Genomic DNA, 15,314 nt, shown 5'->3' with positions numbered 1-15,314 from the left:
ATGTTAGTTTGGGCCATAGAAATGAACACAAGCTGCTAATGCAGGGACTAAAAAGAACAGACTTCGAGAAGTTAAGAATTACAAATCAAAATTAAACTCGCCCTCTAGACATCAGGCCAGCAAGCCTCAGGTCCAGCCCCAGATGCCTAATGCCCTCCCCCTGCCAGGGCCAGCCTACCAGGCCTGGACTTGTCCTCATCCTCCTGCCTCTGCTGGTGGATCTCCTTGTGCTGCTCCTCGATCACGGCCAGCAGCTTCTCCTGCTGATCCAGCAGGCGCTTCTGCTGCACCTGCTGCTCTTTGATCACCTGCAGCAGGACAGCGTGGTCCAGCATCTCTGCCCTGCCGGCTTCTGGTAGACACACACAGCACACAGTCAGGACACTGGGCTGCCAGACATCTGGTGGGCTGCCAGCATGACGCACCTCAAGGCCCAGAGCAGCAGCGGAGGGCCACGCCGCCGTCACCTCAACCACATGAGTGCAGTGAGGGTTCCCGCCAGTGAGAGTTCCAAGGAGGCCTAGAAACCCGCCCACCACTAGCTGGGTGCCAGCTCCCGCCCGCAGCCACACCCTGGTGGCCAGGGCCATCCAACCAGTTAGCCCCCCACTGCTGTGGTTCAGACACAACTGCAGAGCCCAGCTCCCTGCCTGGTACTTGCTGAAAAAAATGCGCCCAGAGAAAAACCAAATAAGTCTGGGAATGTGCCAGAAGATCAGCTGGGGTGGGTGGTTTCCCCATTGTTCACACTGTTGTTCTAAGCCAATCACCTAAGAAAATAAAAGTGACAAACAAGCTAGTTTTTTAAAAAGAATATTGGTGGGGCTGGGGATGTGGCTCAAGAGGTAGTACGCTTGCCTGCCATGTGTGGGGCGCTGGGTTCGATCCTCAGCACCACATACAAATAAAAAATAAAGATGTTGTGTCCACCGAAAACTAAAAAATAAATATTTAAAAAAAAAAAAAAAAGAATATTGGTACTTTAAGAAAGTTTCCTCCAAGGTGAGAATAAACACAGTTTTCCATTAAGAAGAGCATGGGGGCCAGACCCAGTGAGGCATAGGCCAGTGGCCAGCACACAGCTGTCCTGGACACCCAGCAGCCCTGGCACGTAGGGGAGCACACACCCACGGATGGAAGTGGCCAACCATGGGATAGCACAGACAGGAGGGGAGGGAGGCTCCAAATGTCCACTTGCACCTGCGCCCTGTTCGTATGCAGAGCCAGGCATCACCAGAAACCACCACCCATGGGGTCAGCAGGGAGCTGGCTTTTTTCTGCAAACTCTTCAGCACAGGGTCAGTTGTGGGCAGCAGGCACCTGTGGCTTGTGAAATTTTCACAAGTATTAAAATTGAGAATCTCTGATAGATGACGGGTTAGGGCTGCCAGGGGAATGGCTCACATCAGACGGAAGAATGCCCAGCAAGGGCCCTGTGTGCCTCACAGACTGGCGGCAGGCCATCCTCCCCAAGAGTGACATGGTGACCGGTTGCGGCAGTTCAGGGCAGCATCCTGCCAGGGGCACTGAGGGTTCCCTGGACACAGCCCTAAGCTTTGCCCTGATCTCCTGTGGGCCAGTGGCAAGGATGCCGAGGCTGAGGAAGAGGGGCAGCCCCTACTCCCTGCCCAGTCCCAGACACTTGCCCAGAGTGGCGCCCACATATCTCCCTTTAGGGAGCTGTCCCCATGGGTTACAGACCAGCCACCTCAGCCACAGGTCTCCCGTCACCCTGGCTGTCTCAAGTCATGATGGTCACATCAGGTCCCACGTCTGCTGACACCCTCCTGCCCCTGGGGTGGGGTTCCAAGAGAGCAGCCACGCCCCCATGCCTGGAGGACCTGGAGGACCAGCCCTGGACTCTGCTGAGAGGGACAGGGCAAGGAGGAAAGAGGCCCTTGATGCTGTAGGAAGCCCCACGGGACACAAGTCAGACACTGGAGGGGTAAGACCACCCAGCCAGAGCCCACCAAAACCAATGGACCAGGCAAAGGGCTGTGGCGGCCCACATGTGGAGCCCCGTGTGGAATGCGTGACACACCCATCTCTAGTGGGCGGGCCGTCCTCTCACAGAAGCCATTCAGTGGTCCTCTGAGAACAGCAGAGCCACAGCAAGAGAGTCTCCGAGAACACTGGGTGTTGGGCCCAGCTGGGTGGGCTCCCCAGCCGACGCCACCCGCACGAGGCCCTCCGCGAGCGCGCTGCATCCCAACACACTCCTTCAGGTCCTACCTGCTACTATCTTTTTAATTTCAGCTGTTCGTCCCGTGGAGAGGCATACGGAAGAAAGGCAGAATAGGAAACTGTGAAAAGTCTCTTTTCAGAAAGAAAAAAAGCAAAGCATCAAATAGGTTTAGATGACAGAGCATAGAAACTGGAACCAACGAGCACAGCCAGACCAACAGAGAGGCAAGAGCCACAGCAAAGGAAAGCCTTCTGAGCAACTCCACACCTGCAGAAACCCACCATGCACCCAGCTCTGCCTTCCAGGACTTCTGCCACAGTGCCTGCTGGCACCCAGCAGAGCGCAAAGCCGCTCTCTCCCCAACCCTGAGGGTGGCCCTGGAGCACAAGGCAACACCATGTCCAGAGCAGCTGAGGCTGGTGCCAGGCTGGCCCAAGAGAGCTGAGCAACCTGCTGCCTGCCGTCCCCAAGGACAGTGGGGCCAACCTCCCAGCTGTGTCCTGAGGGAATGGTGACGTGAGTTGGCCGACCTAGGAGGCTTCGTCACCAAAGTCAGCAAGAGGGGCCCTCACTAGCAGGCCACTAGGGGGCCACCACCTCCTCCTCTGCCAGGGAGCACTTAGGATGAGGTAGGTAGGGTTCAAAGCCAGGAAAGGCATGGCCAAGCTTTAGGGGGCAGGGGACAGTCCTTTACAGCACGAGATGGGCAGGAAGGGACCCTGTGAGGACCACAGGGTCACAACCCCACAAGGCGGCCCCAGGCAAAGCACAGCCTTAAAGTGAGTCTTTACACCTGGGTATGCTAACACCCACCCTGGGTGGCTCCAACTCTGAGTGCTGGAAGCAGCAACCTGCCTGCTTTAAGGTAAAATAAAAGGGCAATTTCAAGCCACGAGGCACCATGGCAGGTTCTTTTTGAAGGGGAGAAGGGAGATAAAAAAGCACTTCTTCATAGAAGGGCCAGGAGAAAGCCCCAAGGGGGAGACAGAAGAGGGCTGCAGAGGGCACTTCCTTAGAGAAATGGAGGTGAGCAGAAGCAGGGACCTGATGGGCTCCAGGGACCACCCCAGCCTCTCCCCAACCTTACCCTGGGGAACTGGGGGGACATGCTCAGGCCTTACCCTCCAGCTTGCTGCCTGCTTGGTCTCCGCCTGGGGGTTCTACATCCCTCTGCTCACGAGGCTCTGGCTGCAGGCCGGCCCCAGGAGCTGGCCTCTGCGCTGGGAGGGGCGCCTTCCCACCTGCACATACAGGAGGCTCAGGTTTTGCAAAATGCTCAGGGTGGGGGACAAAGGAGGCAGCAGATGTTTCCTTAAACGATTCCCCGACGTAGCCCCCCCCAGCCTGTCAGCAGTTTATATTCAACCTGATGATTACCAGGGAAGTAATAAAAAAATATTTAACAATCTCATAGGCTTGTGGCAGTGAGCCAATGTTAACTACCTTTGCCAATTAAAATGCAAGCCGCGTCCTAACTAGCTCTTAGACGGGCACTTAACAATGTGTTACCTGTCAAGCGCTCCCGAGCCGTCCCCAGTGTGCACCCAGACACACCAGAACAGCGTGGCACCTGACATTTAGTGGTCTGCAAACAACTGTGTGACAGACACTATAGTAGCTGTCAAGCCACCAGACTCTTCCTTCCCCACCAGCTGCTGAAGGGGCTGCTACATTCACACGCTGATCTTGTGAAATGAGAGAGAGTAATCAGTCCCTCCTGCCCATTCCCAAGCCCACCCCGCGGGAGCTCCCCAAGGTAAGCTGGCTGACACCCACCAGGGCCACTCTCTACAGGCTTCTCCGTGTTCCCCACAGCACCTCGTGGAGGCTCCCCTCCAACTGCGGCCAGGACCTTCTGATCTGCAGAGATCACAGCCTGGGGCCCTGGGTGCAGATCTCTGTTGCCTGGCCCATACTCGTCCTTCCCAGGCTGGACATCTGGTTGGTCATTTCCTTCTGGAAGCTTCTGGAGACTTTCGGGAAGACCACCTGCTTCCTCCAGGACCTGGGCCTGTTCAGGTCTTCTCCCTGCCTCTCCCCTCTCAGGCTCCCTCCTCTCTCTCTCTGATTCAGGCAGAGGCAGCGCCATCTGCCCCTTGTCCTCAGGAGCCCCTGCATCCGTGCGTCTGGAAGGCAACTTGCTCTCTCCTGGCCCTTCTCGGTCTTGACCTTCATCCACCACCACCTTGTCATGAGGCACAGGAGGCTCATGGCGGTGGGCCTCACCCATGGGGACAGCAATGCCTGAAAGGACAGGGAGATTGGGGGGTCAGGCTGAGCAAGCGGTACCCACTTTCACTTCCCAGGGAACCTGAACTGGCTCCAGTTCTCATCAGGGTGAAGCACCCAACAGCACCACCTGCTGCTAGCCCACCACATCAGCCAAGGTCTGACACCACTCTGGAAAGCTACAAGGGAAGCAGTGGCAAGCAGAGAATGGAGAGACCGAGAGTGCTGGACGCAGGACCTAAGGCTGGGCCCAGGGAAGATGCGCAGTCTTCAGTGTCCCTCCACGAGGACTGGGGTCCCTCTCTGTTCCCAGTGGCCAGTGCCACCCACCTTGACCAGGGCGATCAAGTTGTGCGGCCTCTTGCTTCTCCTTGGCATCTTCCTCTCCAGGCACATTCACGGGGCCTTTAATCTGGGCCTGCTCCAGGTCCTCCTTCTCCTCGGGCAGCTTTGGCTTTTCTCGGCCATCCTCGGCCATGTTCACAGGGGGATCCTGGACTGTAAACACAGCACAGCAAGCTGAACCACCCTCCACCCAGCTGCCTGTCAATCAGCACAGGGAGCAGGTGGCTCTCTGGGATCATGACCACATTTCCCAGTCGAGTGCCAGAGCCTCAGCAGCCATTTTTCCCAGCTCAATCATTAACAGCTAAATAGCAAAGAAAACTGTCATTTTTCATGTGTATTCATAACAAAAATATGTCAAAATGCAATTTACACCTAATGGCACAGACCACTCCATGTAATGCTCGGCCATGACCACCAGGTGGCAGCATGAACCCATGGATGGGCTGTCTACAGAGGGTCCCCTTTGCAGGATGACCTGCCCAAACTCTCCTACCCTTCCTCTAAGGGAAACATTAGGAGTGCTAACCTGCAATCCTGTGAACATCTTACTGCTGAGGGGGAAACTCACTTCAAAAGGACAACAGCACAAGGAAAGCTCTTTATTGTCCTAGCGCTGCATCCCACTGCAAGCCACAGTGCAGGGGCCAGCAGGCCACCGAGAGGGGTCCAACAGAGCCCAGGAGGAACCACCTCCACCTAAAATGGCCACTTTCTATGTTTTAGGCGAGCATGGCAGAATCCAAAGAACCTATTAGGGAAAAACAACTCTGGAAATCAGAACCCCTTCCTCCCAGAGGCCCAGGGACCCATGAGATGCCGTGCGGAGAGGATTCGTCCATGGGCCCATCAGAGGGGAAAAGGAGGAGCCGCCTCAGCTCCACATCAGCCTTACGTGGCAGCCGACTGACACTTAGACAAGGGAAGCAGAACCGGACACACATGAGCCAGGTGTAAAGGTACCGTCCATTTGGGGCTCAAGAGTCCTTAACAAACTGGAGGCTGGCACCTCCTGTGCTGGAATGCCTCACAGAAAGCTCTACAGCGCCACCGGGTGACAAACTCAGGCAAGTGACAACGCACCAGTCCCCAGCATACAATTAGCCCCCTGGCAGAAGCCCTGTGAATGAACAGGAAGAACCACAGGTTAAGGGGAGCTTCCAGGGCTGGGGCTGTAGCAGTGAAAAGCGCTTGCTTTGCACGTGGAAGGTACTGGGTTCAATCCTCAGCACCACATTAAAAAAAATAAAGGCATGCTGTTCATCTACATCTACAAGAAAAATTCAAAAAAGGGGCTTCCAGCAGAGTGCAGAGTTGATAAAGGGCTGGGAGGAAGGACGTGAAACAAAGAGAAGCCCACTCTCCCCAGAACAGGTGCCCCTGAGCAGCGGCTTTCTAGCAGGAGACAAACCTGTCTGTCCTCAGGCTGAGCAGTCAGCCAGCTTGGTCACTGACTGGGCTCTGGGAGGAGCCTCACAGGGCTGGAGCGTTCTGCTTCTGGGCACCACCACTGTGTCCTGTGGTCAGTACAGATGGAAAGTATCCCCTCTGTAATGCTGCGGCTGTCCCTGCAGCCCAAGGACGAGCTCCCACCAGAGCCACATTGGAGACTCGGGACCCAAGGCCTCTGCATGGAGCGGGGACAGGCTCCACCAGCTCTGGTCAGAGCCAGCCTGCCCCGCTGCTGCCCTCCTTGCTGTGGCTGTGCTAACCTGCTACCCAGGAAGGGCTGCTTAAAACCCCGCCTTCTGGGGCTGGGGCTGGGGCTGGGGCTCAGCGGTAGAGTGCTCGCCTAGCATGCTCCCCTAGCATGTGCGAGGCCCTGGGTTCGATCCTCAGCACCACATGAAAATAAATAAATAAAAATAAAAGTATTGTGTCCAACTACAACTAAAAAATAAATATTAAAAAAACTCTGGGCTGGGGATGTGGCTCAAGCGGTAGCACACTCGCCTGGCGTGCGCAGGGCACTGGGTTCGATTCTCAACACCACATAAAAATAAAATATTGTGTCCACCTAAAACTAAAAAATTAAAAAAAAAAACCGCCTCTGGATGTGGCTGCTACGTGAGCCGCAGGGTCAGAGGGCTGACTCCTGATGCTCAGAGGCCTAGGCTGGTGCCCAGGGCCAGCAGTGCAATGTTGGGGTGCCAGCAAGGAGAGGGATGCTGGACCCTCACGCTTTTCTTTACAAGCAGGGTGTCTGCCAGGTGACCAATGGGAAGGGTCAATCTTCAGAGGCAACAAGGTGGCCCAGGTCACACACGTGTGGTCAGGAGCTTACACTGCGTTACATCACCAGTCTTTCTTGTTTTTTAGGTTGAGATAGGATCTCAGTTGCTCAGGCTGGTCTTGAACTTGTGACCCGCCGCTCCAAACTCCCAAGTAGCTGGGATTAGAGGTATAGTCTGATCCAGCTGGGTCAGAACAAGGACTTTTAGAACCTGCTCAGCAGGGGCAAGGAAGCACTGCCCGTTTAAGGAGAGAGCAGAGGAACATGTGACAGCAGGTCTCGCCCTCGGTGTCCTGATGCTCTGTCAAAGGTGCTCAGAGGCTCTCCGACCCTCAGGGTGTGGGCAGCAATGAGGTTATGGTAGACCATCAGGAACAAACAATGATGGAGTGAGAGAGATCCCACCAGCTGAAGGCACAGATGTGTGGCCCACTCAGGCCGAGGTCACCTCTGCATCAGCACCCACAGGTAGGCAGCTGTGGCTGCAAGCAGGCTGAAGTGCAGGCCCACCTCCTCTTCCCACAAGGCCACACAGCCTCCCCACTGCTGGGGAGAGGGGACAGGCGCAGGCACCAGGGTGTGGGCCAAGACTATGGCCAGTATGCATGAGCGGGGGGCGGGGAAGGTGAGAGGGAAGCTAGATGGGCACATGGCCGGGTTCAAGGTAGAGCTGCAACACTCCAGGACCCCTACGCAACCCAGACCCTCAGAGGGCTTCCAGACAGGCAAATGGCCTAATCAGCTTTTCTTAATTGTCTCCATGAGCCTTTTCAGGGACACAGCCATGCTTGCCAAGGGCCTTTGTGAGGCCTGGGCTGCACCTGCCAGTCCCACGTGTCCCACGTGAAGGCAGGACTGAGTCCATGGAAGGGCTCTCAGCAGAGCAGGCAGGTTCCATCTGTGGTCTCCTCAACATCAGAAGGCCAGACGCTCTGTTCCTGCTGGTGGTGCAGCTCATGGGCACAGGCTGGTGAAGTTTCCAGGCCCCCAGCTACACCCAAGGAGGCAGCCCTTCGGTACAGGGGTGACTGGCGGCTAGAAGACAGAGGAGTTGCGGGCATGAGGCTCTGGGGGCCACGCATTAGTCTCAGGGAAGAAATGAAGACCAGAAGGGGTGGTGGAGGGCCTCAAGTGAGCATGCGGCATGCAATGACAAGATGCAGACACTGTCCCCAACCAGAGACAACACAACTCCACAGGACAGGAGCCCAGCGCTGATCAACCAGGAAGCTCATCACCAGGCAGACCTGCACTGAACTGGGAAAGGCATGACCAGAAGTCAGCTCTGGTCGAACTGGGAAAGGCATGACCAGAAGTCAGCTCTGGTCGCCAGGACCCCCATCACTAGATCCCCTCGGCATCAGCACCTGCTTTATACCCAACAGCTCAGATAGCTTCAGACTGGCCTTTCCCAGCAGGGACTGATCCAGGCTACCCACGGGGGTGAGCACGCACTAGCCACCTCCTCTAGCGCACCTCCTCCCAGTCTAGTCGTCACCACTGAGGCAAGGCGGTGCACAGCAACCTGTGGCTGCTTAACACGACGCTTGGCTTCTCTGGGCCCAGCCTGCCCTCCCTCAGCACCTGCCTGGCAGGCCGTGTCTGCTTCTCAGCCTCTTGACTGCAAGGAACTGGGACGGAAGAACCTTCTCACCTGCTTCTGCCAACCAAGGAAGACAGAAGAAAGCTCCTGAAGCTGTTCCTTGCACAGGGCTGTCCAGAGCAGAGGGCCAGGGAGCTCCCAGGACAGTTTTACAAGGTGACAATGCTGGGGAAGGGCTATGGAAGCCCAGGAACGGTATCCCAGAATGCAGGAATGGCCCATCTTAGGCTTGTGCTGAGGCTACATCTCCAAGTGCCTGGGTAGGCCAGTGGGCATGCCAGGTTGCCGGGGTCCCTTCAACGGACCTGTGTCTTCTGTCCACTAAGGACAGGCATCCTCATGGTGACCTGGAATCCACCAACATGGAGAGCACTGCTCCCCCAGCACGGCCTCCTCAGAGCTGCAGGCTGGACAGAAACCTGGTGTATGGACCCAAGTCTCTTGACTGACCACCCACAGATGCACCCTGGTGTGGCACCTGGTCTCAGGGATGGAAGCCCCAGAATGAAGGCCAGCACAGGGAACACCACCTGCTAGCACCCCCAATGCCACCTGGAGCTGCTGGGCAGGCATGGAGCTGGATGGGGTCTGCCAGCCTGTGGGCCCTCCCTGCGTTACCCTCCCACCTGTGTCTGGGAAAGCCTGGGGGTCTGTCAGAGACTGGCCCAGACACACTTCTGGGTACTCCACGTGCCATAATAAAACACCCCTGCACCCCCACGTGATGTGGCACAGATGGGGCTGAGAGCACCACCAGGACTCTGCGGGGACCTGCAGCTGGTGGGCAGTGTGGGATGCAGTGCTATCGATGACTGATAAACAATAAGTAACAGGAAACAAAGCTGAGACACAATTGCTCACTCTACTGAGGAAAAAATGCCTCAAAATTTACATCCTCAAAATAAAACCCCCACGGATTTACACACCTGCCAGCGCACCCAGGAGCCAGGTGCTGGGGCTCAGCCTGTCCCAGGCTGGCGCTACACCACCCAGTGCCCCCGCACACCGGCCAGCCTCTGTGGAAAGAGGCCTTCACAGGCCAGGTCTGTGAGTCCCAGACAGCAGCCCTCTGCCAGGTCTATCACCCACTGGATGGAGGCTGCTGCTGGAGACGTAAAACACTCCGAGCAGAGCTGAGAGGCAGCCCGTGACCCTGAGACGATGCAGTGGCCACTGATCCCGAGAAGGCTCAGTGGGCTAGGGCTGGGACCTGGACGCATACCTGAGAGCCGGGCCACCTCCGCCTTCTTAGCTCCCTCGACCTCCCCATGTCGGCTACCAGGAGTTTCCTTTGCCAAGTCCACAGGGGCCTCCTCGCTCACGGACAGGGTGGTGAGTGTGCTGACCACCAGGACACCCAGGCCGACCCACAGCACCACCTGGATGAAAAACCCCAAGACAGGAGGTGTCACGGCAGTCCCCACACACTGCTGTGAAAACTTCCTCTTGCAGTGGAAGCCCAGGGATGGAGTGAGGGAGGAAGGAGGGAGGACAGTGGTATGAAGCAGCCCTCTGGGAGGGCAGCACAGGTAGGCACGGGTCCTGACAGTGACATCCAGGGGAGACAGCCTGCCTCCCGCAAACCAGATGACATCAGGGGCTGTGACGGGACACTGACAAGCCACGACTCCCTCGTCAACCCAGGTGGTCTGGGTGCCCATGGGTCCTGTCAGCTGGGTCATGAGTCAGGCCTGTGGAGCTGCCTCGGCAGGGCGGAAGGGCTGGGGCATGAGGGTGGAGTGGGAACACTTTGGAGAGCTGCAGGCATGAGAGGAGCCTCGGGAAAGCAGGGGTGCTATATGTGCGATGGAGGCAGAGACCCAAGCCTTGATCCAGCCTCCTGGGGAGGGCAGTCTCCTGACCACCATGGAACAGGAGCAAGGATCTCAGGACACCTGCCCAAGCCAGGTGTCTCTTAAACCTACCATCCTCCAGGTACACACTCCTGCACAACCCCCCCAGAGTGGGCCCTGTACCAAGGATGCAGGCCACACAGGTATGGACACACCTTCCCCCACATCACCCACATCTGACGCCCAACAGTAGGCTAAACATGCCCAGAGCTGGCAAGGTGGGAAACCCTGCCAGGCCAGACTCGGAAAGACAGCACCTCCTTTCTCAGTTGTGTGGTGGTGCCCATCAGTGTCCCCATGAGCTGCATTCAAGGGGCCCTGCCTCCTCCTGAAGGACCCATGGTTGACTCTAAGGCCTTCAGTCCCACCAACTCCTCCTCACCCAATTCCAACTCCTGTTGCAAAACGGGCACCTGCTGGGCCAGTTCTCTGCCTGCGTACCTGTGCCACCTCAGCAGTGGGTGCTGCTACTACTGACCTGCCTCAGCCCTCCAGGGGCAGAAACTCCTGCTATGATGGTTCTGCAACAGAGGCCAGAGAGTGGCCTTCCTGCCCAGCTGAAGGGACCCTCACTCATCAACTGCTTGAGGTCTCAAGAGCCCTAACTCCAGTCCTCTTCTGAAGGGCCAGCTGCCTGAAAGAACAGCAGCTCAGCAGTGGTGAGGCCACCTGGGTCTGGCAATCACAGAAGGCAGATTCCCACGGGGAAAGAAGACTCTCAAGCGGGATCATGACCAACTCAGAAGAGACACCTCAGGGGAAAGTCCACTTGCTTCTCCGCCACCAGACACCCTGAGCTGCTCCCACATTCATGGATGCCCTGGAGCACAGAGGGCCAGTCCCAGCCTGCCTCATGGCTGTGCAGGGCTCATGGGGAGCCCATAGGCCCCACGGCAGGAACTGCAGCCAGCCAGCCTGTCAGGTAATAGCAGGGCTGCCCAGGTGCCAGGGGGATGCTATCTGAACTGGTCCCTGGGACTGAGGACTCAGAAGCTCTACTAAGCACAGAGATTAAAGCTCCTGACCCCACTGGGACCAAAGTGTTTTCCTAAAAGTCTGTGAAGACCCAGCCTCAGCTGTTGCATGAATATCTGCAAAAACATTTACAGACAAGGACGTCATCTGATAGTGAGCTGGGTCTTCTTAGGCTAATAAAAAGGAGGAAATATCCACCTCCTGAGACCACCAGCTCCCTGCAGGGAGGAGTGGCAACAGTCCACATGAACAGCAGCTGCCAGTGGGTAACCTAAGCCAGCATGGCACTGAAGACATCAGACAGCAGGCCTTGTGACCCCTCCACCCTGCCTGCATAGCCTGTCCTAAATCAAGGCTCCCTGCCCTCCAGTTGCAGCTTCTACTAAATGGCAGAGAGATGTGTGCAGTGGCATACACCTGTAATTCCAGTGGCTCAGGAGGCTGAGGCAGGAGGATTTCAAGTTCAAAGCCAGCCTCAGCAAATTAGTGAGGCCCTAAGCAATTCAGCGAGACCCTGTCTCTAAATAAAATATAAAACGCGGCTGGGGATGTAGCTCAGTGGGTTAAGTGCTCCTGGGTTCAACTCCCAGTCTAAAAAAAAAAAAAAAATGTCAGGCAAAGGATAGTAAGGGCGGAAGGTCCTCGCTCTGAAATGTGAGGTCTAACTGCTGACCATTTGCAGAGGAGCCATCATGGTTCCCTTGGGAGTCCTGAATAAGAAAGAGAATGAAGCTCTGAGCTCTAACATTCAGCAGGGACGGAACAACTGGGAACCTGGGGAGGGAGCAGCCCGCCGAGTGCAGCCTCAGGCTCAGAGAGGAACCCAACCTGGCCTCTAGATGCCCAGTCCAGCCTCCAGCACTGTGCCAGGAGACACAGCCTAGTGCATGACAGAAAAGCTGCTTTTGAAGCAGGGGACCCAGTGGATAAGCGGGCCTTGCCTGCCAGCCGTCTACCTCAGAGCACCCTGCTGACTGAGATTCTGGCAGCGACACCTCTTTACACAGCCACAGAGCCAGCTGGGAGAGGTGCAAATCCATCTTGGAAGTTCTGCTCAGGCCTGGGAATGCAGGGCCTTGATTGGGGCCATAGTCTACAAGGCTTCTGCAGCACCCCTCCTGTCGGGGAGTGACGGAGGCTCCAGCTGAGAGGGGCTGATTCGGTGTAGAGACAACCTCTGGGGGACGAAACGTTCACTTCTACTGTGTGGACAGCACACAAATGGCACTCTGCCCTTCAGTGATGGATCAAGCACCTGGAGCCTGGGGTTCTGGCCACTCTGTAGCCCTGTGGCTCAATGTGGAATCCAAGGCCGTCTGGGTCAGGGTTCAGCCCCCAGCCCCAATGGCCACCTCTCTCTGCATGGCAATGTGTACTGGCACCTCTCCAAGAGCAGGACTTCCTGCCCTGGGGCCCTCTGGCTGTCCCTCCTCTGCCTCCCTGGGCTGGCCTTCCTTGCCCTAGGGAACGTCCTCCTAAGCACATTCCCTCTAGCTCCTGCCGACCCCCCCCCCGCCAGCTGGCTTCAGGGCAGCCCTGAGTTGGGTCCACCAGCTGAACTGGGGCTGCCCTCAATTAAGATTGAAAAGAGGGGCTGGGAATGTGGCTCAAGCGGTAGCCCACTCGCCTGGCATGCGTGCGGCCTGGGTTCGATCCTCAGCACCACATACAAACAAAGCTGTTGTGTCCGCTGAAAACTAAAAAATAAATATTAAAAAAAAAAAAAAAAAAGATTGAAAAGAACTCTGATTTTCTCAGACAAAAAAATGAAATTCATAAGGACACACAGGGTTAGTTTACTTGGCTGTTTTTATGCTTTGTAATTACTCTTCTGGGAACAGTCTCACAAAACTCCTTCCTTTGCACACTGGTCACCTATCCACAATGCACACACCTGTGTAGAGAATAAGCACCAAAGCAGATAGAGAGCTCAAGGGAATCAAGGGTCTGGCCCCATGGGGGACTGGGGTTCCAAACACACATCCCTCACAACATAAAAACTCTGGCACACCCCAGTCAGCTGGTCCAATGGCCCATTCCAGACAGAATGGTGGCTGGCAGGCAGCTCCCTGGGAGAACAGAACCTCAGCATCTTTCCAACTTGGCCAAAAAGAAGTTTGGGCAGTGCAGCACATTCTAGAGTTTAAGAAATGCAGTAAAACAGGCCCAGTAGGTCTCTGGCATGACACCTTGTGTGCGAGCGTCCATGTGCACGTGGAGGTGGGCCCATCTGCGCTTGCTCCTATACAAGCCAAGAGCACTGGGCTGAACACACACTAGAAGACATCCCCACTGAGTGAGGAAGGGGAGCTGCCGACCCAGCCAGTGGCTCCCGGCAGGCACACATGACGTAGGCAGACAAGGTCATGGGACGATGGGAAAAAGGAGGTAAATTATCATTAGCTGCAGGTAAAAAAATCCAAGAGATCCAGTGAGAATTCATTAAGGTAAATAAGTAAAAAACAAATTCATGAACATCTGCAGCTTCCTTACATATAAAAGAACTGGTTAGAAAAGCCAACTGAGAGCCATCCCAGCTCAGGGCACATGACAGGAGACATGCAGTCAGGGAGGAAGGCAGGGGCAAGAGGGCGGCCCTGTGGGGGCATGCGAACACCCTGAACTCACCCCAGCTGCTGAAGAGGGCAGCTCCTGGTACAGAGTGCAGATCTGATAAAGAAAAAGACACTGATTCTCCTACATTAATCTAAAGCATCAATGAATTAATTCCAACTAGACCAAAAACAAACAGGGGGACTGACTTCTGTTCATCAGATCAACCGATTCAAACAAGGTCTGCAATAGGACAGGTGGGAGGGAACGCAGTGTGGCAGCTGTGGCAGCCGACACGGGTGTGGTGGGGTCCCACCGTGCGTACACCAGGGTTTGACACGTGAGAACGTTAACCTTTCACCCAGGGAGGACTACTTGGATAAACCAAGTTCTACAGCTAAGCACCATCTAGAAAAAAGTACCTAATCTGCTTCTCACGCCAAAATAAAACACAGATGGGTCAAAAATTTAAATGAAAAACAATGAAATCACAAAACTATTAGACAAAATGATAAAAGAATCTTAAAAATAATACTGGCATGGGGAAGGTCTTTGTAACTTTTTTTTTAAAAAAAAAGAAAAAAAAGTTTGACATACTTAAAAACTGGAGGATGTGAAACTGGGACAACACCTGCAGTCTGACAGGCAATGGGCTACCTTCCTCAAACTCACTAAGGACCTTCTGCCTCAAGCCCATGCACAAGAGCTGGTATTCAACTGGTCTTCCCACTTAGCCTCAGAAGCCAGACAAAACCAAAAGCCACCCAACTGAAGCACTGGGGAAGAGCCGCAGCAGCTCAGCCCCAGTGGCCGAGACCCAGAGAGCAGGAGAGCACTCAGACAAGCAAGGCTGACTGCCCATGGCACCCGGGGCCAGTGGTGCCACAGTGAGGGTGGTGCAGGGCGGCAATGGACTCAGGCAGACTCATGGGAGGAGGTCGGGATGCGGAGAAAGAAGCCCCAGAGAAGCTGCCACGCCACCTTCTGCCACTCTCCTGGAGGCACGTGCGGCTGGCTACCAGCTGAGCCAAGAACCAAGCAGGGACAGAACAAGGAGCGCGTGCAGGAGAATGAGAGCAACCAGCACAGGGTTGAGACCCTGGGGCGGAGCAAGCAGAACAGGGCCACCTCAGCTATCTGATGGACGGAAGTCACACCACTTAGCTTCTGCAGGCCTTGATGACTGCAATATACCAAGCACACCAGAAGACAGGGCCAGACGACAAAGATCAAGAGACCAAAGAGGAACACGGGCATCAAGACTGACCACGCGTGCTCCTCAATATACAGTGGGATCACATCTTGATGAACCCAAGCCACAATGAAACCACCTTAAGT

The 15,314-nt window shown here is 55.6% G+C and overlaps 1 protein-coding gene across 4 annotated transcripts in view; it reads right to left on the bottom strand.

Moving 5' to 3' along the window:
• Window positions 1–15,314, bottom strand: part of Slc38a10 (solute carrier family 38 member 10) — a 40,883-nt gene that overhangs the window by 1,629 nt on the left and 23,940 nt on the right. For 3 of the 4 annotated variants that reach the window (XM_076870914.2, XM_076870915.2, XM_076870916.2), the window contains 5 exons: window positions 9,818–9,974; window positions 4,745–4,912; window positions 3,962–4,429; window positions 3,307–3,426; window positions 179–352 (listed from right to left, as the gene is read on the bottom strand). In XM_076870914.2, the coding sequence (XP_076727029.2) occupies window positions 179–352; window positions 3,307–3,426; window positions 3,962–4,429; window positions 4,745–4,912; window positions 9,818–9,974 (1,087 nt within the window). The other variant, XM_076870917.2, reaches the window with a different exon arrangement.

Source organism: Callospermophilus lateralis, chromosome 11 (genome assembly GCF_048772815.1).
Source record: "Callospermophilus lateralis isolate mCalLat2 chromosome 11, mCalLat2.hap1, whole genome shotgun sequence".
NCBI classification, from domain to species: Eukaryota; Metazoa; Chordata; class Mammalia; order Rodentia; family Sciuridae; genus Callospermophilus; species Callospermophilus lateralis.
The sequence above is the reverse complement of the archived record's forward strand: the minus strand, read 5'-3'. Positions and strand labels throughout refer to the sequence as shown.